This window comes from Oratosquilla oratoria, chromosome 24 (assembly GCF_046742065.1).
Source record: "Oratosquilla oratoria isolate Oo_2021 chromosome 24, ASM4674206v1, whole genome shotgun sequence".
In the NCBI taxonomy this organism is placed as follows: domain Eukaryota; kingdom Metazoa; phylum Arthropoda; class Malacostraca; order Stomatopoda; family Squillidae; genus Oratosquilla; species Oratosquilla oratoria.
This window is the reverse complement of record NC_134800.1, coordinates 54472947-54500631: the sequence shown is the minus strand read 5'-3', so window position 1 is coordinate 54500631 and position 27685 is coordinate 54472947. Positions and strand designations below refer to the sequence as shown.

Below are 27685 nucleotides of genomic sequence, written 5' to 3'. Positions count from 1 at the left end.
GCTTAGTTGTGGGTTCCAATTCCACAATTTTCTCCGATTCCCGGCAGTGATTGTCATTTGCCCCAAGAGTCCGAGCGCATAGAGCAAAGGTGACGGCTACACGTATCCTGGCGTAGTCTCCTCATTTTCCTGTGATCTGGTGGCATAGTCGAAAGCGTGCTGGTCTCGTTTTTCCTTAGTTGTGGGTTCTGACAGATTGGAAAAAGTACAACGGCGAGCCACAAAACTGATTCCAAATATCAAAAATAAATCATACGAAAATCGACTAAAACATATGAATCTGTTTTTTCCTAAAAAAGCGTAGACTCAGAGGTGACTAAATACAGGTCTTTAAGATTCTAAAGGGAATTGACAACATCAAAAGTGACAACATTTTTACACTGAATGAGAATCCGACAAGAAATAATGGTCTCAAACTATCAGGAAATAGATTTAATTTGGAAGTGGGCAGAAACAACTTCGCCAACCGTGTAGTTAATGAATGGAATAAACTTCCTGCTGATACTGTAATGAGCCATTTATTCTATATTATTTGTTTATTTGTTTGTTATTACTTGTCTGTTTGTTTATTATTATTTGTTTGATTTTCATTTATTATTGTGGCAAGTTGGGTTTTAGCGCGTATTGTGGCAAGTTGGGTTTTAGCGCGTATCGTAAACAAAGGCCTAGAGTGGCTTGGCCATGCCCAGCCACCACGCTTCCGATAGACGCACCCTTTGTCCCGGGTTAACTCCGCCCCATACTAGGTCACGTGCTATAGGCCTAAAGTGTGATTGGTCAGCGCATAGCAGGGAAGCCGACTAGGACCCGACGCGACGCGAGAGTGCATTCCAGGTCTAGGAGCCGACGAAGACAGTCACGACATAAGCATCACCAAGAGTAAGGTCACTACGCAGTGTGAGTACAGCTTGCCCTATCTTGCCACATTTCAGTGCCTCCCGTAGTCAAACTCCGAAACAAATAGTAGCACATAATAAAAGGAGAGCCAACAATTCCAACGGAGTTTTAGTCAGCCTATACAACCGCTCGACCATATTACCATATTATTAGTTATCTGTCAATTCATTATTATCTACTGTTTACCTGTTTGTTTATCATTTAACTATATCTATGCATGTATTTATTTTGTTTATTATTATTTATATCATTATAATTTCTATTTATCTATTTATCATTATTATATGTATATTTTTTTTTGCAACCGACCTAGTTATAGACCAAAAGATCTCCTGTCGGCATGCTCCGCCTTTGTAATCCTTTATAATTTCTCCGACTCTCAACAGCGCCCCAACAGGCCGCAGCTATGCATTTCCTGACGTATGCACCTCACCAGCAACACTACATACTTAGGATGGTACTGTGAGATGCCTTACATCTGATCTTCATCCTATATGATGTTCCCTTTTTTTATATATAATGAAAGGCGTACTTTGCTTCAATTGCACCTAAGCCATGTAATTCATATTCACCATCTCTGACAAATGTTTTTTAGATGTACGAAAGGTTATTCAGATTTCAGTTGCACGTGATAAGACAACCTTCAAATCTCCATGTTTGAGACTTATCTACCTCCAGAATCTTATCACCGACTCAGACGACAAAAGACAACAAAATTGTTAGATTAAGTTTGACAATGGAAAAAGACTAGTCATCCAAGACGACGCTTTCATACTGAAAGCAAATCAGACAAAAAATAATGGCCTCCAACTGTCAGGAAGTAGATTCAATTTGGGTGTGGGTAGAAAAAATGTCGTCAACCTTGTAGTAAATGAATGGAATAAACTTCTTGCAGAGGCAGTGCAATGTAGTATAGTTCGAAATTTTAAGATTCGTTTAGATAAACACCTAAGGAAGATGCTGTAATTCCTGCCATTTATCTTATTTTATTCATTCATTTGTTATTACTTATTTGTTTATCATTTGTGTTTTTTACAAATCCTTATTATCTATCTGTTTGATTATTATTTATCATTATCTTTATATTTATTTACTTATCTATTTATTTATTTGTTCATTTTTTCGCATCCGACCTAGTTATGAACCAAAATGTTCGGCATGCTCATCCTTTGTAATCCTTTGCAAGTTCGATAGGAAATAGCTTTTAACTGAGACAAATGATAAGCCTGAGTTAAGAACCTATATAAACTGAAATGGGCGTTTCAATATACCAACACGTGCGAGAAGGGACCTAGCGAGAAACAAGAACTTAGTGTGCACAAATGAGGTAAAGGACACTTCCACTGGAAGTTGAAAGTGGAAGGGAGTTAGGAATCATCCAGCACAAAAACACAGGGCGACGGTTATCCTTTAACGGCGTCCAATGGCGTCCAACGACGTCCGATGGTGTCCAGTGGGATCCATTGGATGAAATGACTATCTATATCAGCGTTTCTCAACCAGGGTTCCCCGGAACCCTAAGGTTCCGCAAAATGCCCCTAAGAGTTCCGCGAGAACAAGTGAGATAAGCTAATGCACTTTTGATTTTTCATTTAGTTTCATATACGTAGTATAATCAAACACGCACGACATAATATTGGTTATTGTAATAATGTAATATAGACATCATCCTATCTAACCTATTATTACGATGAAAAAATGAGAAAGATATGGTATGTGTGTTTTTTTTTTTTTTTTTTTTTTTTGCGCAGGGGTTCCTTGAGACATGCAATTTATCTTAACGGTTACGTAAGGGTAAAAGGGTTGAGAAACGCTGATCTATGCGGTTGGAATCGATTTCGAAGTGAATATATACTACAAATGAATAAATTTTGGCAAGTTTCATGGACTCTGGGCCAATAACAGTGAAATTATCTGCATGTGAACTGTTAGATTTGAAGCGTCCAGAAATTTGCAAGTGGCTATCTTTGCTTGGATTCCCTGATCGGATTCGCGAACCGAAGGTTATTTTTGTTTCCTGAAGTGTCAGGTTGTTTGACCCTTTCGATCCATCTACCAGGTTTACAAATGCCATTCTGAAAGATTCCAGTGAGTTACGGTGAGTTATAACAATAAAGTATACTAACAGCAGACCTTTCAATCCATTACGAGTTCGAATGAAAAGAAAAAGCGGAAACCACCTCCCTTGCCCTTCCTCGCTCTCCCACAGCACGTGCACCCACACCGCATCGCAGACTCATCGCAGAAGATTTCGGTCCTCTGAAGGAAACTCCGACACCAGTAACCTGATCAATCCTTGTATCATACTTTGTCTACGTAGCAACCTAAACTATTTCTTATCTTGATTGTATTGGACATATATCTCCTGTACTCAGACCAGAAGCCACCTGTTCTACATTGATCAACACTTAAAGGTTTTGGGATTGAAGTCCCATTGAATGCTACGACAGAGTCTGCAGCCCTTTGTAAACAAAGTTACGTCAGAGGAAAGACGTTGTTCAATGTTGCAGATCCAATAACTCATTCTAGATTCAGCGCACTAAAGAAAGGGGGGGGGAGAGAAAATTAGATATAAATAAATATAGACATACAGACAGGCAGATAGATAGATAGATAGACATATATATACTTCATTGAATGAAATGGCAAGCTTGTTGTGACAAAGATTTTTTGTCAATCTTCTCTGTCTTTCGTGGGGCGACTTTGCCTTCCATAGGCAGGAGTCCGAGTAATTCGCCGGAGAGAGAGAGAGAGAGAGAGGAGAGAGAGAGAGAGAGAGACATCACATGGGTAGTAAATGAATAGATAGATAGAAAGAGAGAGTTAAATATATCAGACGGGTAGTAAATAAATTTTCCTTTTCTAACTTTCTACATTTTTGTCATTCTTCGACCAAGCTGTTACTGTGCATTAGTGCGGATCTTGCAAGGATTGACGGGAGTCCTAACTTGTAATAAACTTTTGAAACCATCTTCAACATTCCCCGTAATGTGCTGATGATGCCCAATTCTCCAGGATATCTGTCTTATTACCCAGTCCAATGCATAGTTAGCCCTCCATCTAATTTACAGCTATGAAACTCTCCACTTCCCCTCGGGGAAGTGCAGTTTGGACCAATTGTAGTATCTCCCCCCCCCCCCACACGCGCGCGCGCGCGCCGATCGACAAAGGTCCCAAGCTCCATATAGTATGGACCATGAAAGGTCCGAAATGCTCCTCCGTCGCTCCATGCCGTTGCTCAGGCCATTGTAATGTTTTTCTGTTATTCTTTTTACGGTTTGGGAGCATTAATGGTTAGGTTAGGTAAAGTTAGGTTAGGTAAAGCCAGGTTAGGTTAAGTTAGGTTAGGTTATGTTATGTTAGTTTAGATTAGGTTAGGTTAGGTTGGTTTAGATTAGGTTAGGTTAGGTAATAAAAACATTACCATGACCTGAGCGACGGCGCGTGCCTGAGTGACGGTGCAGAGCGTCGGCGGAGCATCCCGGATCCCCACGGCTCAGCGTGCACGCTGAGCGAAGAAATTCTATAATTGATCCTATAATTTTTCTTCCTTAGCTTATGATCCTGAGTTGGAGGTAACAGATTATTTCGATACATTGTTAACATATACTGATATCAACAAAGGGTTCCGAGTCTAACGTGACTGAGGAAACATCAGCTTTGGTTGAACCATTTCGCTCATCTCCCGGTAGGCCTTCAGGCCTTTAGGATCGACCGGCCTCCTCCAGCTCTCTCGGTCAAGGAGCATCTCCCGAGCACGGACGTCGTCGAGCGATGTTCCCCGCTTTTTTGAGGGATTCGTCAACGTTTTGGTCCCATCTCTTCCTCGTTCCTACCTTGGGACGTCTTGTGGTGTTGGGCACCCAGTGATACCCCCTCCTCGGCGTCCTATGTCCCTCCATCCTATTCATATGTCCATACCACCACAATTGGGTCCTTTCAACGTAATTGGTTATGTTTTTCATATCCAGTTCTCTACTGATGGTCTCATTTCTCAATCTGTCCCTTCTTGTGACTCCATGGATCTGCTCTGGTCCCAGACGTAAATAAAAAGGGTCCGCCTATTTATTCATGGCGATATATTGTACGACAGTTTTCTTCTCTCTCTCTCTCTCTCTCTCTCTCTCTCTCTCTCTCTCTCTCTCTCTCTCTCTCTCTCTCTCTTTTATTCTTTTTTATTCTTATTCTTATTTTAATTTATTTATAACACTAGATACACCAATCAAGACTGTAACACGCGACAACAAGGAATTCGTTTTCGGAACTGTACATATAATTTTTATGATACAATTAACTCGTCTATTTACTCCCAGTCAGATTGAAAAAAAAAAAAACGTATCTCAGAATGAGAGAAATTACAGAAGACAGACCATACCTCCTTTCAACCAATAAATAAAACAGACAGGATAAATCCAGAAATAAAACAGAAATACCACCTGTTATGTTAACATTGTTAACATATATTAACACCACCAGTTAACATTCTTTTTTTACTGAAGACAGGATCACTTGCATTGCGAGGTAAGGAGGCATTAATCTACTGATTTACCAATAGAGCGGTTTCCAAATGGAATGGACTTGATAACTATGTATTGAACGCCGAAACTATTGGATGTCTTAAGAGAAAATTAGATAGCTTTATGGATAGGAATGATGGTAAGGATATGGAACTACCTAGTGTAATCTTTATGATCTCTTGTAGTCTCTTTTATTCATGTGTTCTTATGTACTAAATTCAAACATAGATTGGATTTCGTTTATGAGTATTTGGCCATAAATCTTGCAGTTGCAGCATCAAAAGGCCTTGAACAGCCACAAATGGGGAATTAGACACTACATTTTGATCTAGTTATTCTTTGTTCTTTAAAGATAATCAATTCTAATTTGAAAAAAAAACAAGTCTTTCTAGTTTGAGGAATTAGTCAGATTGGCACTAGTTCGTTTACACCACATTATTCTGTTTTTCTTATTTATATGTTTATTTATTTACGAACCATTTACCTAATTATCTATTTATTTGTTTATTATACCTTTATAAATTATTTATCTTCTTATCTATTTACTTGTTTATTATTCATTTACTATTAATTTGTTTATCAATTTATCTATTTATTCAATTATTTAGTTATTTATGCATTCGTTTATTCATTTATTTACTTATTCATTTGCTATTTATTCATCTATTGTTGATTCAGTGTCAATTAATTATATTCATTCATTTATCTATTAGATTATTTATTTATATATGTATTTATCTATTCATTTACTTATTTATCTATTTATCTAATTATCTTCGTTTATTCATCTATTTATTTATTCATCTATTTATTTATATATTTACTTACCTATTCGTTTATTTACCTATTCATTTACTTATTCATTTATTTATTTATCTATTTATATTTTTTCAAACCGGAGTGACTGTTTGTCTTCAAACATCACGCTGTGTTTCATATGGTTAATTAACTCCCAGAAGATAATGAGGAGTACCATACACCAGGAGGTGCTGAGCGTCTGCATCCGAGGTCATCAACTTTGCCCTATTATGCGCTTTAGATTGTTGTTGGGGCAGGTAACATAACAGACCTCACTGAGAATCGGAGAAGCGTGTGGGACTCGAACCCGCCACTAGGAGGGACCTGTAATCTTGTGATGACGTCACAGCCCAGGGAGTAGCTCCGATGTAACTTACAATGTAGATATATCTTATAAATGTACGCATGTAACTATTCTAAGCTCATTCATAAGATTTTTCAAGGACTATGAAATTATCTCATTATGAAAAAAAAAAATTAAATGTTGTTTTCATTTGAACAAGATTCGGTAACTAAAACGAAAATGTACAAAACATCCAGTGCAGGAGGAAGATATGATCGATGGCAAAAATAAATGAATGAATGAATAGATGAACAAATCAATTAATAAATAAGTAGGTAAATGGATAGATAAAAGTAAAAAGTAGATAAGTAGATAAACAAGAATAGATCACCATAAAACGTAGGTTAGTAATCATTTTGAAAATAACAGATTATTTTCCCCCATTGAAAGCTCAAACATGCGAAGGGACAATGAGACTCAATATTAAATTTCCAGAAATCTTTTATTAAGCCCCACCCCCACCCACCCCGACACACACTCAAATAATCACTGTTTACAAACATCGTTGTTATTGTCAATATTTGTTGATAGTCTCTCCAATCCTATCAATATCAGCTAAATATCCTGCATGTATCTTTAAGTCCTCCACACCCATCCTAGCATGAGCTTTGTCTGTGAGAAAAGGAAATATTGTCAATGAATATTTACTGTCCTCCCCTCCCTCCCCCCGACACACACAATTGCCCCAAAAATGTCGTCACCAACAGCGCCATCACCGTACGACATGACGTCATAGTCACGTGGTATAACGGTCACGTCACAGAATCTAAATTCCAAACTACAATGACGTTTCGCTACAAAGAAGTCATAGGTACCTGGCATATTTAAAGAATCCAGATATTTGACCTACCTCGATATTCCAGCAGTCCCTAGAATAGTTCAAAAATAACCAACTATATATCATACCTTGAGGAGTCACTAATAACTACCACTCTCCTAGAATTCACTGTTACCTAGAATAATTCAAGAATACACCATTTCTTGGCCTACTTTGAGAATCAATTGTAGTTTGTATACTTTAAAGATGCATTACAATCTGCCGTATCACAAGAACTTATTCATGTCTATACTCGCCGCAACGAGAAGTGACCGCTAAGGCGGGGTTACTGAATTCCCCGGTGTTGCCACATCTCCACAGCTAACATGGCCCGCACGGCTCGCCAACCCGCCCCCTCGTTTGACTCCTGTTGCTTCTTGAGATGAAGTATCAATCCAACACTTCCCAACTGTGCAGTTTTGATTTACCCAAGTTTCATCGAGCTAAACAAAAGTGTGGTCTGACTGTTCAAGCTGCCGCATTTCATGGCGAGAACGTGCGTGTGGATGCAATGCTTTCTGAATGCAGTGTGAGGGCGTGGCCAGAGAAAAGACGGAGCGGCAATGTCACTCTCTCCCGCTCGTATGCCATGTCTACGACTCGAAGAAACGAAACCTTTGTATAGAAAACATTGCTTTGATTTTTACCTCGGTGGTGGTGTGTGGCAAAAAATTATAACAATTTCGGAAATAACTTATTAAACGTAGCAATTCACATAAAACAAGAAAGAAAGAAAAGAGAGAGCCACAAGGGTTAAGGAGGTGGATCGGGGTTACAGGAAGAATTAGACAGTAATAGTGGCAACACAGGGGGAATCCCCGTGCTCCGCCCTACCGGCCAGTTTTCGATGCAGCGAGTATAGTATGTTTCTAAAACCCAACCATATTTATTATACTCCAAGAACACTCTAGTGTCTAGTGTACTCTGAGTGAAACTCCTATGTTGTTGGGTATGCTACGAGAACCCACTAGAGCAGGGGATCAGCAATCTCTGCCACACGTGTCACGTGACAGTATAGACCCTAGCACACCAGTTAGTTTTGAAACCTTGTTACAGTATCAAAAAATAACATCACTAATAAAAAAAAAAGTGACGACAAGAAATCAAGCTAAAACCAGATCTTCATGATTTAACATTGACTAGCATCCCCACTGCTGTAAAACAGTGCATATGAATTTCCATTAACTTACGCACTCAAAAGCACTGTTGGCACGTAGGGTTGTCCAAATCAAAGAAACTGGCGCAGCCTCTCCCAAAGGTTGCCGATCCCAGCACTAGAGCTTGGTACGCTTCGAGAGATGACCAGTTAGAATTTGAGAGAATTGTCGATGTCCTCTCCGCTTTCATCGTCGCTCATGAAGACTGCTTCGCCCTCGCCTCCTATCTCCTCGTAGTCCCTCTCGAGGGCACTCATCCCGTGCCGGGCGTCGATGAACTCACCTTCTTCCATGCCCTCCCCAACATACCTGCGAATGTGGGAGACAGAAGCCATGAAAGAGTGGAAAGCCCAGGGCAGTCCCCCTTTCGCCTCCCCAATCCTCCCAACTCAGAGTGCCTCTCCTAGTACACTGGCTAAAGGGGTTATCACACTGGGATATCTTTCCTCCACCATCTTACCTCCAACCTCCATTTGAATAACTAAAATATGACTCTGCTTGCAGAAATCTAAACTTCTCTAAGAAATTTTCAACAGTATGTTCAACATTCGTGTACATTTACAATCTCTTAATTCACCATTCAGCTTTGCTATATATGACAGAAAAATAATTTGATATTTGGGGATTTGGAAAATAGGATATTGTGACCAAAGCAATTTTTACTCAAACTCTCAACAATCGGCGCTGGTGAAACACGTAGAAATTCAGTGTGATAACCCCTTAAGTTAACTGTTAAAAGCACAGGAGTTAACCTTAATTTTTCCTTAAAAGTGCTGAGGGGCAATAACCCCCTTTTATACACGACTGTCATTTCATTTTCCTGCAGATTTCCCTTCCTCTCCCACAAAAACCTATCCCGCGCAAGTGGATGGTCTGCTGTAGATAATCCATAGTCCACTCACTCCGTATTTGCCTCCAACGCTCTGCCTCTGGTAAAAAAAAAAAAAAAAAAAAAAAAAAAAAAAAAAAAAAAAAAAAAAAAAAAAAAAAAAAAAAAAAAAAAAACAAAAAAAAAATCCTAGTATTTACTGCCCCCACCCCTCCCCTACACAGCACCCTCCATTCACTAGTTGTTGATAATTGTCTTTGTTGGAAGAAAAGAGAAACCAAGTAGCTTGTCATTTCGTCATATAAAATGGCCCAAGTGACACCACTTTCCCAAGCAGGACTTCACGAGAGCTCCAAAGGTCTTGAGTCTTCAGGCTCAAGGGTGAAGAAAGAGGTCTTCCTCCCATTTTATTTCCTTCTTCTCCGTTTCTTCTCCTTTTCTACTACCACTGATATCATTCCTGATACTATTGCTACCGCTACTACTAATACTTTTTTAACTTACCGACCTCCATCCTCGTAGAACTGTGTGGTGAAAGCAGTCAGGATCTGTCTCCCACAGACACAGTTCATTGGCCCCTCTCTTTCCAATGACTGGTCGACTATCCCTTTATATTTTATATTATTTAACTTTAATGAAGCCTAATACAGAAGTTCATTTATCCTCCTTACTATTAGTCTGCTCAAATTCGAGATTTTGTATGTGTCCTAATTTAAGGGGTGGGGACTTGGTACCACCTAAGCATAGGAGATCTGATCTTAAGAGTGAGAATGATAGTCTATATCTCATCCACGCCACATTACTGCTCTTTGGTTGTTGTTTCTTTTCTGCCATCACTTCTGCCAGATGAGCGTAGAATGCCTTTGCCCTTGCACCCATACGCTTGAAGTCGTGAAGGTTATTATCGGAGTGAATGAGCCCTGGTTCACATTCTGCATACGCTCCTCGTACATCCCGATTTTCTCATTATCATTTCGGGTATGGGACACATCAGCAGTTAGGTCTTTGTAACAGTAGGCCATTGGATCAAATATTCGTATGTCAAAGAGGGCCAGTTGTCCCCCTGTCCTGAAACCTCTTGCGCTGACGTCCGCTCGCACTTTCTAAGAGGAGTAGTGTTGGATCGATGGCCATATCCTTGTATACCTCCCGAAGCATTTGGGTGGTGAGATCCCTTATCTCGTCATGTTTCATGCATATGAATTCACCCTGATTGCATATCATCGCATGGTTTGGATCAAACTATGTACCACAGGAACATTCGTTAGGCAGCCTATTCAATGACCACCCATACCTCAGTGAAATGGCATTCGTGAATACCATTTTCTTTAGGTTAAACTCCTTTGCCCTGATTGATAGTGCTGTTAGCCAATTAGACGCCCCATATTCCTGTGCCATTGCTATTTTTCTTTTCATATGATTCGATAGCTGTTCCAGTAAGATGCGAAGCTCCCCCTATTGCCTCACTCCCCTGCATTTTGATATGTTTCCTCCAATTTCTTTTATTTCGCCCACGTTGGTCTCCTTCTGTGACACGATATATAAATATATATTTTTTTTTTTCAGAGAGGACGTCAGTTTCAGGGAATTTTGATGATCTATGATGGCAAAGCTAGGCGGGTTTGAGATACCTAACCCTCTCACTACTATCAATACTACTACTACTACTACTACTACTACTACTACTACTACTACTACTACTGCTGCTGCTGCTGCTGCTGCCGCTGCTACTATCATTAGGGCAACTACTACTACACTGCTACCTGAGTGCCAGGGCCTTTCACATAAATGGTATCTGATTCAACTTTCTCCTGGCTGAATGCCACAGCATGAGCGTTACCTTATCATGGAAATCACAAAGTACTAAATAGACTTAAAGGAGAATTATACTTCGTTGCCAATGGTTTATCAATGGTTCTATCCTTGAGGAAAATTGTGCTAAGGAAAAGGAGGACCAGGAGGAGGAGGAGGAGGAGGAGGAGGAGGAGGAGGAGGAGAAGGAGGAAGCGGGGAGGAGAAGGAGCAGGAGGAGGAGAAGAGGTCGCACACACTGCACGAATAGCATAAACCAATCCAGACCGATGGGGAGGCAGAGACGGGACCCTTACGGTCGTAATTCCTTTCCCTACACATTATAACGAACTTGCAGTAAACAGAGAGGAGCGCCACCCCATTCCCGCTTACCAGTGGACGAAGGCGCGTTTTTGGAAAAGGAGATCGAACTTATAGTCGAGTCTTTCCCAGGCATAAGATACCGATGTGGTGTTGGCGAGCATACACACGCAGCGGGACAAGCAGGCCAGCTGACCGCCTGGGACGGGCGTCGGCGTCTGGTAGTTGATTCCCACCTTCGGGAGAGGGAGACTGATGTTAGATATTATGAGCTTTATAATTGTTTATTCACTTATCTATTTAACTATTTTTTATTTACTTATTTATCTATCTATTTATTTATTTATTTATTTATATATTCATTTATTTATTTATTCATTTATTTATTTATTTATTTATATATTTATTTATCTAACTATATATTCATTTACTTGTTCGTTTATTAATTCATTTATCTTTTTCTTTATTTATTTGTTTATTTGTTAATTTATTTGTTTATTTGGTCTTATTTGAATATCTATTTAATCATTTTATTTTATTTTATTTTATATATATATATTTTTACTGTCCTTTAGGAAGAGGAGATGGAGGAAGAGGATTAAAGTAGAGGGTAAATGGAAGACTGAGTGAGTATCGCAAAGCTGCGTTTGGGTCTGGCCTTAACAAGTTTGAGGAAAGGTGTATGACCGGTTTTGGATTAAAAAAAAGTACTGGAACAAAATCAAAATTGGGATTCGGATCAGAACTAGGAGGAGGAGTGTTGTCAACCCTTTAGGTGTCCAGCGTGCACACGCGCGGACGCACACATATAGAGTGAACGTGAACCTTCAACCAACTCCCAAGAGATTCTCCATTGTCTCTGATTTTCCTCCCAAGGGACATCCCATTGTCTCCAGTAACCAGAGGACTAGGCCTTTCGGGCAACGTCCGAACACCTGCTAGAACAATGGACCTCGCCAGCGTTTCGGGGAAACGCCCAACACCTGCGACAAAAATAAATGCGTATCCTCTCGTCGTTGCCACCTGCTAGGACAACAGGCCTCGCCAACCGACTAGACAAACCTTTTTAATCAATCAGCATATGACACAACTTGTAAATAGTGTAAGATGTTTATTCTGGCAACCCCCTGAGTCTTCCTCGGAGGTTGCATGTATGTATAAACCAGAGAAGACTTGAACATTAAAGCAAAGACAACTCCCAGATTTTGACTTTCCAAAACCAGTATTCACTATAGATAACTAACTACAATTCTACAGGAGGAGGAGAAGGAGAAGGAAGCTGGGGAAAGAAGGTTGGAGAATCAGGAGAGGATGTTTACAGCTTTCTTGACAAAATCACCAGATCAACAAAACCTTTTCGTTTCTGAACTTTATTTCAGGTCGCATTTTTAACTGTATATTCTAAAAAGCGATAAGATAAAAAAAACAATTATAAAGTAAACAAAACAAAATAGAATAAAATAAGATAAAATAAAACGAGATAAAATAAAATAGATAAATAAATAATATAAAGTACAACAAAAGAAAGGAAATTAAAAAAAATATATATATATCAAATAAAGTAAAACTTAACTTAAATATAAGTGAAACATAATCAAGCAAAATAGAATAAAATAACACAAAATAAAGGAAGATGAAATAAGATAAAATAGAATAGATAAATGTCTTGTAGAGGGCCGCTTCAGAAAAAACAAAGAAAAGAGCAAAGAGCAGATGATATATTTAAAGCATAATGAAATCCTATCACCACGTATCGAAGGCCATAGGACTCTGCAGGAAAGTCCTATGCATCCTTTGAGAAAACATAGGGCTCAGCAGGACTCCTATGTCTCCTTTAAGGAACCATAAGACTCAGCGGGAAAATCTTATGCATTCTTTGAGGAACCATAGGACTCGGCAGAATATCCTTTACGGGCAAAGAAGAACGCAATCGAAGAGGACGAGGAAGGTCGACGGGGGTGGGTGACGAGCTGAAAGATGGGAAAGCGAGGAGGGATCTTGAAGTACACAAGACACAAGAGAACGAGTCTCTTACCTTGAACCCTGTCGGACACCAGCTGACGAACTCAATCTTCTTGTTCCCTTTGATCTTGGCTATTGCACTGTTGATATCTTTGGGCACCACGTCGCCCCGGTACAGGAGGCAGCAGGCCATGTACTTGCCCCCAACGGGGTCGCACTTGACCATCTGGTTGTCGTACTCAAAGCAAGAGTTCGTGATTTCTCCAACAGAAATCTGTGAAAAATTATAATAATGTAAATGTGTATGTGTGTGTGTGTCTGTGTGTGTGTGTGTGTGTGTGTGTGTGTGTGTGTGTGTGTGTGTGTGTGTGTGTGTGTGTGTGTGTGTGTGTGTGTGTGTGTGTGTGTGTGTGTGTGCGTGTGTGTGTGTGTGTGTGTAATGGTATGATACATATCATAATTACGTACAAGATTATACAAGTATTATATATTGTACTTGCGAAGTGTTCAATTGTGGTTGTATTTTTCCATTGCATAATTGTCATAGAAGTTATTGTATATTGATTTTGTTATTGTCATTGTATATTTATTATTGTATATTGTACATATGTAATAAGAACCAAGTGTTCAGTTTGAGCGTGTATGTTTTCCCGCCAAGTCTGGCGTGGTCGCGTCGCTTAGCGTCAGTCTTGATCTTGCTTGCGAAGCGACCGCAAGCTCGTTTTGTAGTGTTTGTAATCTAATACAATACTATCCATTATTATATTATTTGACTGTTTCATTGGCCACCCCAATACATATGGTGGCAACGGATAAACAATTCTGAATAATGCACTATCAAAGGAGACGAAAGTCACTATAGAAATCAGCGAACGAATACCGGCCGATATGAAGAATGCGCAGGTATAATTCTGTTTTGCCAAAATCCTTCACCATCCAGGGCCCAAATCACCACCGATACACACAGGAACACAAGACAATCCAGTGATAATCGCAGATGATAACGATGAACGTTTAAACGCCGACGCCAACGGGAACAAAAAAAATCACCATGCGCACTCAGAGAAAAATGTTACTGCGCCTAATTACGCACAAAATGTTCAAGGGAAAGGCATGAATAGTTCCACTGTCACTGAAAAAAAAAATCGCCTGGCTGGAAAGAAAAAAATGGGAGAGAAGCACAAACGCCAACAAATGCGATATCACCGGCCGGCAATTTTTTTCAAAATTCACTCTGGAGTTGACTATAGTCATCAAAATTGTAGAGGGGACGAGTAGGGCTGTCAATCACATCATAAGGGAGTCATTTTTCAACTCCATAGATAACATAATGAGGCGTTTTGCCCGTAGAGACATTAATGGTGCTATTAATACAAGCATTGACATGGGGGAGCCAATCTTCCTAAGATTCATGAAAGCCACTAGCAACGTGTCTGAGTATATCTAGAATCTTCCTATTCACCCTCTCTACAAGACCATTGGACGCCGGATGGTAAGCAGTTACGAATGTTTGTGTGATGCCGTAACGTTCACAAATACTTGCCAAAACCTCGTTCCTAAATTCAGTACCATTGTCACTTAGGAGCACCGAAGGAGTAGTGTATGGACACAAAACATGAGAAACTAAAGCATGGGCTACAACTGGTGCAGACTTGTTACGTAAGGGAGCTAATATTACAAAACGACTAAAGTGGTCCACACACACAAGGACATACACAGAACCTTGAGTGCTACGAGACAGTTGCAAACGGTCTATAGCCAAAGTCTGAAAAGGGCGAGAAGGAGTAGGGTACTCTAAGATGGGAGCAGTGCGCGTAGAACCTTTGTTCTGGGCAAAAGAACTACACCGGGCTACATGAGAGGTAATGTCTAGTCGCATTTTAGGCCAATAATACTTCTTACGCGCCATAGCCAGAGTTTTGTCACGACCTGGGTGACCAGCCTGAGGGGCATCATGAGCAAGGGACAAAACAACGGGAACTAGAGACTCAGGGATCACTAGCTGTGCCACATCCTGCTCAAACACTTCCACATTACGAATGAGAACCTTGTCCTGCAAGGAAAATTGGGACAGAGGTACCGGTAAACCTGGTAAGGTGGTATCATCATCAGACTCCAAAGCATAAATGACAGTAGACCGAACAGGGTCTTCACGCTGGGCTTTGGCCAGATCCTTCAGCGAGGAGTTGTCAATTACTGTAACAGCAGCAACAGGGATATTACGTGAAAGTGCATCAGCAACGTTGTTTGCACGCCCTGGGATATGTTTAAGGGTTGGATTGAATTCCTCAATCGTGAGGAACCATCTGGCTAGGCGGCCTGAAAGATTTTTGCCCTTGAAAAGCTGAGTGACAGCAGTGTGGTCCGTGTAGACTGTAATAGGATATCCAAAAATTATATCACGGAAATGCTTTAAAGCCCACACCACTGCCAGGGCTTCTAAATGAGTAACAGAGTAACGGGACTCTGGCTTATTAAGAATGCGACTAGCATATGCAATAACATGAGGTCTACATCCATCTACTTGTTGCATGAGTACAGCTCCAATGCCTGTACCAGAAGCATCTGTACAAATAGTAAAGGGGAGACTATAATCTGGGAAGGCTAACACAGGCGCTTCAGTAAGTGCAAGCTTCAAGGAATCAAAACTTTCCTGATGAACATCACGCCACTGGAAGGAAGAGTCCTTCTTGAGGAGGCGAGTGAGAGGGGAAGCAATTGAAGCAAAGTCTTTCATGAATGCACGATAGTATCCTGCAAGTCCAAGGAAGGAACGTACGTGTTCAACTGACTTCGGTATAGGGAAGTCCCTCACCGCATTGATTTTATCACCTGTTGTGTGGATATCATGTTTGTCTACAACATGACCTAGGAATTGGATACTAGACTTGAAAAAGGAACACTTGGGTAAATTGAGTTTCAACCCAGCTTCAGCAAAACGTTGCAAGACCATGGACAACTTAGTAAAGTGGCTTTCCACATCTTTGAAAACTAAAATTAAATCATCCAGGTAAACAAAAAGTCCATCCCCCACTAAGCCATGAAAAATAGAGTTAACCAAGTGCTGGCAAGTCAAGGGAGCATTCCGCAAACCCATGGGGGCAACGAAGCCATTCATAATGTCCACTGGGAGTCGAGAAGGCCGTGACTTTACGAGACTTCTCCTCCAGGGGTATCTGCCAAAAACTGGCTTTTAATTCTAAAGTGGTGAATACCGTATTGCCAGTGCCAATGGACTGAAGAAGGTCGCTTAAGACAGGCAAATGGTAATGGTCAGGAACAGTGACCTCGTTAACCTGCGCCTAATTACGCACAAAATGTTCAAGGGAAAGGTATTAATAGTTCCACTGTCACTGGAAAAAAAAATCACCTGGCTGGAAAGAAAAAATGGGAGAGAATGCACGATAGTATCCTGCAAGTCCAAGGAAGGAACGTACGTGTTCAACTGACTTCGGTATAAGGAAGTCGCTCACCGCCTTCATTTTATCACCTGTGGTGTGGATACCATGTTTGTCTACAACATGACCTAGGAATTGGATACTAGCCTTGAAAAAGGAACACTTGGGTAAATTGAGTTTCAACCCAGCTTCAGCAAAACGTTGCAAGACCATGGACAACTTAGTAAAGTGGCTTTCCACATGTTTGGAAACTAAAATTAAATCATCCAGGTAAACAAAAAGTCCATCCCCCCACTAAGCCATGAAAAATGGAGTTGACCAAGCTCTGGCAAGTCAAGGGAGCATTCCGCAAACCCATAGGGCAACGAAGGCATTCATAATATCCACTGGGAGTCGAGAAGGCCGTGACTTTACGAGACTTCTCCTCCAGGGGTATCTGCCAAAAAACCGGCTTTTAAATCTAAGGTGGTGAATACTGTATTACCAGTGCCAATGGACTGGAGAAGGTCGCTTAAGACAGGCAAAGGGTAATGGTCAGGAACAGTGACCTCGTTAACCCGCCTGTAATCAATAACTGGACGAAAATATCCATCTTTCTTAGGCACCATGTTAACAGTTTATTAAGATCATCCTGCAGAATCTGGGCGTCTTCTCCTGACCTAATTAGGCGTCCTATTTTAGTGTCGTCCGCAAACTTACTAACATCACTATTTAACCCATCGTCTAAGTCGTTTATATACATAATGAACAATAAAGGACCCAAAACCGAGCCCTGGGGGACCCCGCTAGTAACATTGCCCCACCTAGATTTTATTCCATTTATGGTGACCCGCTGTTTTCTGTTACTATTCCAAGCTCTAATCCATTCTAACACTTTTCCTCCTATGCCATGGGCTTTGATTTTATTTAGTAGTCTCTGGTGTGGCACTTTGTCGAACGCTTTGCTAAAGTCAAGGTAAATAACATCGTAATTTTCATTGTTGTCTGACGCCTTATATACCTTAGTGTAAAAGGATAGAAGATTAGTCACGCATGACTTACCTTTGGAGAAACCATGCTGTGAATCACGAATTAAATTATGCCCTTCAATGTGTTCTCTGAGTCTATTTACTATTATTGATTCAAGCATTTTTCCTATAACCGATGTCAAACTGATTGGCCTGTAGTTGCATATGGTCGATCTATCTCCCTTCTTAAAAACAGGAACAACGTTTGCCTGCCTCCAAGCAGTTGGAACAGAACCAGTGTCTACCGATTTATTGAATATTTCAGTTAACTGGTCGCAGATTTCAAATTTACACTCTTTAAGCATTCTTGGAAAAATTTCGTCCGGACCCGGAGATTTTGTAGCTTTAAGTCTGTCAATCTGCTTGATAACTTCTTCTTTACTAATGCTGATATTAGTTAGGCTATTTTCTTCATCCCCTCTGAAAATCGGATCGCAGTCAGGTACTTTATCTAACCTCTCATTAGTAAACACCGATAGAAAATAATTGTTAAACTCCTCACTCATTTTTTCTTCCGATTCTATCATGACATTTTCATCGTTTTTAATTGGTCCTATTCTTTCTTTATTTTTTGTTCTATAGAGGTGAAAGAAACCCTTTGGGTTGGATTTTGCTTGACTGGCAACCTTGATTTCATAATTACGTTTCGCTGAACGTGTATTCCTTTTAACCAGCTTTGCCATTTCGTTATATCTTGATCTAAGGTGTGATTCCCCGTTTTTTATTTTTACGTAAAGTCCTCTTTTAATTCCGATCTCATGTTTCAATCTGTCCGTCATCCATTTGGGAGTATTACTATTTTTCCGTATTGACTTTAGGGGGATAAATGTGTTTTGTGCATTAATAATTAGATCTGCCAGATTGCTATACATCTCATCCAAAGTACTGACCAAGAACCCTCTGTTATTAAATTCTCAGGCCAAGACCCCCATTATAAGGCTATAGATTTTATTCGCCAATGCGAGGATGCTATAGTGAACTCAAATGTTTCGACTGGGCCTGAAAAGATTTCTTCTGTGAGGTCACAACTTGTACCTAATTCACTAGCGTCAGAGATGCTGTCTGCATCGGGCCTGGATCCCAAGTCTTTGGATTATAATTATGACATCTTTAGGTCTAATTTCATAAAAAAAAAAAAAAAATCAGATACCCCTGTTGGCAATTCTTTTCAATGGTGTTTCAAACTGGCTGATACCCTCGTATCCCGACTGGGAACTCTTGACTACAGGCGTGCTCAAGCCCAGGCCAGTATAATTGTTGTTGACGCCTTCGATTCACTCTCACATTCAGACTGGGTAGATAATGGCACTATCACTTTAGATAGGTTCCGCCTTATTTTGGAATTTTTGCTTTACATCCTTTTTTTGGTGCCTTTTGAGAGAAGAGCTGCATCTTCTCTCAGCTATAAGACTGATGAAACTCTATTATCTTTTGCAACAAGGCTTTCCTGTAAACTAAGGGAAATGCCTTCTAGTTCTTTGTGTATTAACAATGCTCTTCAACATGCCAATGTCCCTTGTTCTCCTCAGCCCTCTCAGTCTACAGTTCCTACTCATAGCTCCCCTCAATCTACAATTACCCCCCTATCCTTACATGTACCTTTTGTAACAGGTCTGGTCATACAAGCAATTTTTGTTACCGCCGTAGGCGCCAGGTACACAAGTCAAGACAGTCCCCTGTTCGCAGGAGTGTATCTAATGTTTCTTCTAATATGACGCATGACCTTTCTAGAGTAGATCCACATGATAAACTCAGTTACTGCCATATCCATGGTCATTGTAAACACTCGACTGATCAATGTTTCAAGGTTTTGAAACTTAGAGAAGAGACTTCCCATCAGCCTCGTCAGTCCCATTTTCCCCAGCGCCTGTTTCATAACCCAAAGATTTAACCAGTAATGTTCGGTCTCAAATTATCCCCTTAGTAGCTGTTGAGTCCTCTCCATTACTTACCTTCCAATTTCTCAAGGGATACGCCTATTTCAGTCACTGTAGATACTGGTGCAGAATGTAGTCTCATAAGTAGAAAGGCTTATTTTGCTCTCCGGGAATTGTACAATCTCCCTTTATCTCCCTTTTGTAATAATTTGCATTCTGTGCAAGGTTCTCCCTTGCCTGTTCTTGGGTCTGTTTGTCTTCCCTTACAGTTTCCCTCGCATGCTACAGTTTTCCATGTCACTTTCGTTGTTGTTTCTGGTATTGCCCTTATGTGTGACTGTCTCTTGGGTATTGATGCTCTTACAGCTCATGGCATAGATATTTCTCCTAGTCGCCGTGTAGTGACTTTCTGCAATTTTGTTATCCCTGCATCAGATAGGCCAGTTTCTGTTTGTGATTCTCCTGTGCTTGATCAGTCCGCACATTTGCCCTCACCAGCTTCTAAGCGCTTTAACCCTACTTTTCCTTGTGCTGCTGTTGCTATAGGGGAGCATCTTATTGGACCTTTAAGTTCAGTTCGAGTTCCGATGCGCGTTTCAGGTGCCCCGATAAGGTCTGATGTCCTCTCTCTGTCTCAATCTGTTCGTATTCGTCGCCTTACATTAGAAGGAACTCTTTCCACTATTCGCGAGGATCATGTTACCACGGCGTTGGTAGCAAACGTCACGGCTGTTCCTATTGCTCTCTCCTGGCAGCCACTTAGGCTCCTTTTATGTGGTTGACATTGTAGCTTTCCAGGACTCGCCTATCATAGCTTCTGTACTACAAACTCCTCCAACACGTGACCCTGCTCACTTAGCTTCTGAGTTTGCCACATTTGTAGGTGAGACTGATTTTCCTGATGAGAAGCCTCGTCTCCTTAAACTGTTAGTGACCCACCGTCATACTTTGGCTTTGCCTGGTGATCCATTAGGTGTTACAGATCGTGTGGTTCATAGAATTGATCTTCAGCCAGGTGTTCGTCCTATTTACGTTCCCTCTTACAGGTTACCTCACTCTCGTCGGCTTATAGCACAGTCCTTGGTTGACGAATTATTACCTGAAGGCGTTGTACAAGAGTCTCACTCAGAGTGGAACTCGCCGCTCCATCTGGTGCCTAAGAAAGATGGATCTTTTCGTCCTGTTATTGACTATAGGCGGGTTAACGAGGTCACTGTTCCTGACTATTACCCTTTGCCTGTCTTAAGCGACCTTCTTGAGTCTATTGGCACTGGTAATACCGTATTCACCACCTTAGATTTAAAAGCCGGTTTTTGGCAGATACCCCTGGAGGAGAAGTCTCGTAAAGTCACGGCCTTCTCGACTCCCAGTGGACATTATGAATGCCTTCGTTGCCCTATGGGTTTGCGGAATGCTCCCTTGACTTGCCAGAGCTTGGTCAACTCCATTTTTCATGGCTTAGTGGGGGGATGGACTTTTTGTTTACCTGGATGATTTAATTTTAGTTTCCAAAGATGTGGAAAGCCACTTTACTAAGTTGTCCATGGTCTTGCAACGTTTTGCTGAAGCTGGGTTGAAACTCAATTTACCCAAGTGTTCCTTTTTCAAGTCTAGTATCCAATTCCTAGGTCATGTTGTAGACAAACATGGTATCCACACCACAGGTGATAAAATGAAGGCGGTGAGCGACTTCCCTATACCGAAGTCAGTTGAACATGTACGTTCCTTCCTTGGACTTGCAGGATACTATCGTGCATTCATTAAAGACTTTGCTTCAATTGCTTCCCCTCTCACTCGCCTCCTCAAGAAGGACTCTTCCTTCCAGTGGCGTGATGTTCATCAGGAAAGTTTTGATTCCTTGAAGCTTGCCCTTACTGAAGCGCCTGTGTTAGCTTTCCCAGATTATAGTCTCCCTTTACTATTTGTACAGATGCTTCTGGTACAGGCATTGTAGCTGTACTCATGTAACATGTAGATGGATGTAGACCTCATGTTATTGCATATGGTAGTCGCATTCTTAATAAGCCAGAGTCCCGTTACTCTGTTACTCATTTAGAGGCCCTGACAGTGGTATGGACTTTGAAGCATTTTCATGATATAATTTTTGGATATCCCATTACAGTCTATACGGACCACACTACTGTCACTCAGCTTTCCCAGGGTAAGAACCTTTCAGGCCGCCTAGCCATATGGTTTCTCACGATTGAGGAATTCAATCCAACCCTTAAACATATCCCAGGGCGTGCAAACAACGTTGCTGATGCACTTTCACGTAACATCCCTGTTGCTGCTGTTACAGTAATTGACAACTTCTCCCTGAAGGATCTGGCCAAAGCCCAGCGTGAAGACCCTGTTCGGTCTACTGTCATTTATGCTTTGGAGTCTGATGATGATACCACCTTACCAGGTTTACCGGTACCTCTGTCCCAATTTTCCTTGCAGGACAAGGTTCTCATTCGTAATGTGGAAGTGTTTGAGCAGGATGTGGCACAGCTAGTGATCCCTGAGTCTCTAGTTCCCGTTGTTTTGTCCCTTGCTCATGATGCCCCTCAGGCTGGTCACCCAGGTCGTGACAAAACTCTGGCTATGGCGCGTAAGAAGTATTATTGGCCTAAAATGCGACTAGACATTACCTCTCATGTAGCCCGGTGTAGTTCTTGTGCCCAGAACAAAGGTTCTACGCCCACTGCTCTCATCTTAGAGTACCCTACTCATTCTCGCCCTTTTCAGACTGTGGCTATAGACCTTTTGCAACTGCCTCGTAGCACTCAAGGTTCTGTGTATGTCCTTGTGTGTGTGGACCACTTTAGTCGTTTTGTAATATTAGCTCCCTTACGTAACAAGTCTGCACCAGTTGTAGCCCATGCTTTAGTTTCTCATGTTTTGTGTCCATACACTACTCCTTCGGTGCTCCTAAGTGACAATGGTACTGAATTTAGGAACGAGATTTTGGCAAGTATTTGTGAACGTTACGGCATCACACAAACATTCGTGACTGCTTACCATCCGGCGTCCAATGGTCTTGTAGAGAGGACGAATAGGAAGATTCTAGATATACTCAGACACGTTGCTAGTGGCTTTCATGAATCTTGTGAAGATTGGCTCCCCCATGTCAGTGCTTGTATTAATAGCACCATTAATGTTTCTACGGGCAAAACGCCTCATTATGTCATCTATGCAGTTAATTAAAAAACGACTCCCTTATGGTGTGCTTGACAACCCTGCTCGTCCCCTCTACAATTTTGATGACTATAGTCAACTCCAGAGTCACACGTTGCATGCCATTTATGACTCTGTGAAAGGAAAACTTGCTGTTTTCAAGGCCGAAATGTTGAAACACCAACATATTCGTGCAAAGCCTGTTACCATCGTTGTTGGTGATCATGTTTATAAAAGCATGCCGGACCGCCAATCTAAGTTAAACTGTAAATTTACTGGCCCCTTTTTGGTTACTGAGAAGTTGCATCCCAACAAATTCAGGGTCTTTGATCCTTCACAGGGACTGAGCGAAGTGGTGCATGTGGACAGACTTAAGGTCACTCAGGTGCCCATACCGGCGTTTACACGGCCTCCTCCAAGGCCCACTGTACAAACTATTCCTGTATCAGCCCCTCATAAATATAATCTCCGTTCTAGGGGTCCTATGTCTTCATAACTGAATATGTACATTGTTTATGTTGTTGATTATGTTTGTCTTGACCTGTATCCTGTGTCTTCATAACTGAATATGTACAGTGTTTATGTTGTTATTTCTGTTTGTCTTGCCTTGAACTTTGTGTTTTTTTTTTCTCTGTTAAGTGTATTGAATTGTGTGTGTACCTCTTGTTTAGCTATTAAGTGTCATGTCCCGGACGTCCGGCAAATACTGTCTTTGGTATCTTGTTTAACTGGCGTCAGTTCTTATTTCATTTTGTTGTATGTGTTTCTTATGTACCTTCATTGTGTTGTATGTGATTCTTATGTATATCTTCTTGTATTCTTGTTTATGTATTAGGGTGTGCTGATGTACAAATTTCTTTCCACACTTTTGTCATTACACTAGTGTGTGTGGAGTCTGTTGTATATATTGTGAATTACCTATTGTCTTGGTCATTACTTTTTTTTCTCATTTGCTCGGTGGGGTCACCGAGTGGTGGTGGCCGAGCATTGTAATGGTATGATACATATTATAATTACGTACAACATTGTACAAGTATTATATATTGTACTTGCGAAGTGTTCAATTGTGGTTGTATTTTTCCATTGCATAATTGTCATAGAAGTTATTGTATATTGATTTTGTTATTGTCATTGTATATTTATCATCATATATTGTACATATGTAATAAGAACCAAGTGTTCAGTTTGAGCGTGTATGTTTTCCCGCCAAGTCTGGCGTGGTCGCGTCGCTTAGCGTCAGTCTTGATCTTGCTTGCGAAGCGACCGCACGCTGGTTTTGTAGTGCTTGTAATTTAATACAATACTATCCATTGTTATATTATTTGACTTTCATTGACCACCCCGATACATGTGTGTGTGTGTGTCTGTGTGTGTGTGTGTGTATTCACTTGGTCTTTGGATCACGTGTTGGACTCGTGATCGACAGCTATTTCCCTCCTGGAAGAGAGCTCAGAGCTCGTAGGTCCGATCTATGGGTAATGCTATGACCTTGCACACACACACACACCCCAACTCCCCGCCCACGAGAGTTGGAGTAACACCCCTCAGCGCTGCGATACTGATATTATTTCAGCCCCGGGCGAGAGTCGAACCCGGACCTCCGTAGTGGCAGGCCAGAGCTCTAACCACAGCGCCATGAGAGGTGTGTGTGTGTGTGTGTGTGTGTGTGTGTGTGTGTGTGTGTGTGTGTGTGTGTGTGTGTGTGTGTGTGTGTGTGTGTGTGTGTGTGTGTGCCTAATCGTATCTATCATGTTCCTTATTTCTTAGCAATGTATGCGATAACGACAGCCACCGAAATATTGTTTGTCTATTAGTGTTGGTTTTATTTACGTTTAGATACAACCACCAAATGCAACTCCATCATCTACCAATCATCTGTTGTTTCAAGATTCTATTGATGAAAACCCACAGCCCCACACCAGTCGCCAACGGTCCTCCCCATAGATAGCTCAGAGGAAAATGTTGCCTTTATGTACGTGTTATGTGAATGCGGAATTGTTTCTATTGACTAGCCTAAGAAGGAGGAGGAGGAGAGGGGAGAAGCCATCACTTGTCAAGTGTCTTTTTTATTAGTGTTGGGAAAGAATAGCAGTTAAAAGAGCAAGATATATATATATATATATATATATATATATATATATATATATATATATATATATATATGTATATATATATGTATATGTACATATATATATATATATATGTATATATATATGTATATATATATACATATACATACATACATACATACATACATACATACATACATACATACATACATACATACATACATAGAGAAAGAGAGAGAGTGAGTGAGAGAGAGAGAGAAAGAGAGAGAGAGAGAGAGAGAGAGAGAGAGAGAGAGAGAGAGAGAGAGAGAGAGAGAGAGAGAGAGAGAGAGAGAGAGAGAGAGAGAGAGAGAGATCGGTTCCAGAAGGCAAAGTGAGAAGGCTCTGCATAACATTAAGACGAACTATCGCTACGTATTCGAGGAGCTCACGTAGACACATTAGATCAGGTCAAGTCATGTCAGATCGGGTCTGGTCGGATTATATCGAGTTGAGTCTGGTCGCATAGGGTTATGTCAGGTCAAGTTAGGTAATGCCAGATTGTGTCAGGTCAGATTAGGTCAGGTTTTGGTAAGTCAGGTCGGGTCAAAGCAGGTCAATAATTACCTTCACGTGGTCGGCCTTTTCAGGCGAGATGAAGGGGGCAAACGTGACCAGCGGGAAGTGGATCCTCGGGAAAGGCACCAGATTGGTCTGAAACTCGGCCAAGTCCACGTTAAGGGCACCGTCGAACCTGGAGGGGAGAGGGGGAATGGTCAAGGTTAGGTTAGGTTAGGTTAGGTAGGTTTGACACAGGACCACCTCAAACTTTGTATGCTACCACCCGTTCTATAGGGTGGATGTAAGAGACGACTTGGTATCCCGATGCCACGTGAAGCTGATGTCTGGAGACCAAACGGTCTCTTTTGACATCCATCCCCCCGTAGTACAGTCTGTAATGCGCTAGGCTTGAGGTGGTTTAGAACATAAGAACATAAAAAATAAAGGAGACTGCAAAAGACCATAAGGCCTACACTAGGCAGCTCCGTATCCATCACCACCTGTCATCCCCATCCATAAAGTTGTCTAATCGTTTTTTAAAACAACTGATAGTTTCAGCGCTTACTACATGGTTACTAAGTTTATTTCATTCATCGACCACCCTATTAGGGTTCGAATCCCTTATACAGAGATATCTAACCAAACTGTCGATACAAGTTATGGTATCACATAAGCCCCCACCGAACCTGGAGGGCCAAGAATTTGGGAGGTCGTTTAGGGATGCAGAAGGCAGGACAGACAAGAATCCAAACATATGGTTCCACGTACATACATGTTTATGCATTCTGTACATTCTGTCCCAAAAATCCTGTACCTGCTCCTAGATATGACTACATAAGTATAACCAGCTTTGCTCTTGGCTTCACATGTGATGTGGCTTTCTACAAATTAATGGGGTTATTGTACCTAACGAGATTACATAAATGCAAAATTCGGAGGTTGTGTTGATGTTATTGAATTCAGGAAGGCGGACAGAACTTCTGAGTCACTGTAGAAAAGCGAGCGAGCGCGTGTATGTTTGAATCTGTGTGTGTATTTAGCTATAGGCTATATTCATCTATCTCCAATCTGCAGTCAGGGAAGCGATGTAACGTTTCATCACTCATTCATGACTTTTTCTTGTTCGATATAGTTCCGTTGTAGGTTTTTTTTATGGATGCTATGACCCTTTTGCTACCTACTACCGATAAGGTGCCACGGATTTGAAAAAATATATTTATATTCTGACTGGAACCAAAATAACAAAGCACCACTCAGTAACGAAAGGTTAATCAAGGATTAATGTCACCCCATCACTGTCAACCAACGGAGTACCAGATGGTACCAAGAGAAGAAATCAAATAAATTAACTCGAGCTGACAACAGAGCAAATCATTCATTACACAAGTTGCTGAGTAAGATTCTATAAAGAAATTGTTGATAAAAAAAAAACACTGTCACACACGAATAGCTATATAATCAGTTTCATCCCTTTGTTGGTAACCCCCGTCGTAGAGAAAGAGAGAGAGAGAGAGAGAGAGAGGGAGGGAGAGGGAGGGAGGGAGGGAGAGAGAGAGAGAAATGCTGGAGACGATAGATAGATAGATAGATAGATAGATAGATAGAGAGAGAGAGAGAGAGAGAGAGAGAGAGAGAGAGAGAGAAGGAAAACTAGTGATGGGGTAATTGAAAAAAAAAAAAAAACACTAAATATTTATTTCGTCCTAAATGGCCCTCCTAATTCCAAGTCCCCACGTCCCCTCCATTTTGTAAGCACATAACTTGACTTGTATGTTGATTCCGTCTGCCATCAGGCGATTTTATTCATCTGAAAGAAACAAAAATTAGGAACTTTTAAAGAGCTGGGCGGTGCGGCGGGAAACAAACGGGGCAAGGAGCACCCTACCTTAGGGACGCCGTGATGGATGAAACGACCTGGCTGATGAGTTGGTTCAGATTCTTGTACGTGGGATGCTCCACCCCTAGCTTAAGTTGACAAATGTCGTAGATGGCTTCGTTGTCTACCAGGAACGCCACGTCGATGACTTCCATGGAACTGTCCGTTGCTAGGATGCTATTATAAGGCTCAACGACTGCTGTAGACACCTGTCGTTACGACGACAAAGAATTGTGTTGTCAAGCGTCTCTGACGCAAGTTTGTAACCGACCTTAACAAAACATGATAGTGTAAAAGTAACTCCACTCTGTTACTTAGATGTGTCAT

General features: G+C 41.1%; 1 protein-coding gene across 1 annotated transcript in view; it reads right to left on the bottom strand.

The window, feature by feature from the left end:
* Positions 1 to 7026: 7026 nt before the first annotated feature.
* The window catches only part of LOC143038643 (tubulin alpha chain-like), a 30128-nt gene continuing 9469 nt past the window's right edge, over positions 7027 to 27685 (bottom strand). The window contains exons 6-10 of the mRNA XM_076208135.1: positions 27368 to 27567; positions 25549 to 25675; positions 13506 to 13706; positions 11543 to 11706; positions 7027 to 8838 (exon numbers count right to left, since the gene is read on the bottom strand). Of these exons, the coding sequence (XP_076064250.1) occupies positions 8679 to 8838; positions 11543 to 11706; positions 13506 to 13706; positions 25549 to 25675; positions 27368 to 27567 (852 nt within the window). The 3' untranslated portion in view covers positions 7027 to 8678. The remainder of the gene's footprint in view (positions 8839 to 11542; positions 11707 to 13505; positions 13707 to 25548; positions 25676 to 27367; positions 27568 to 27685) is intronic.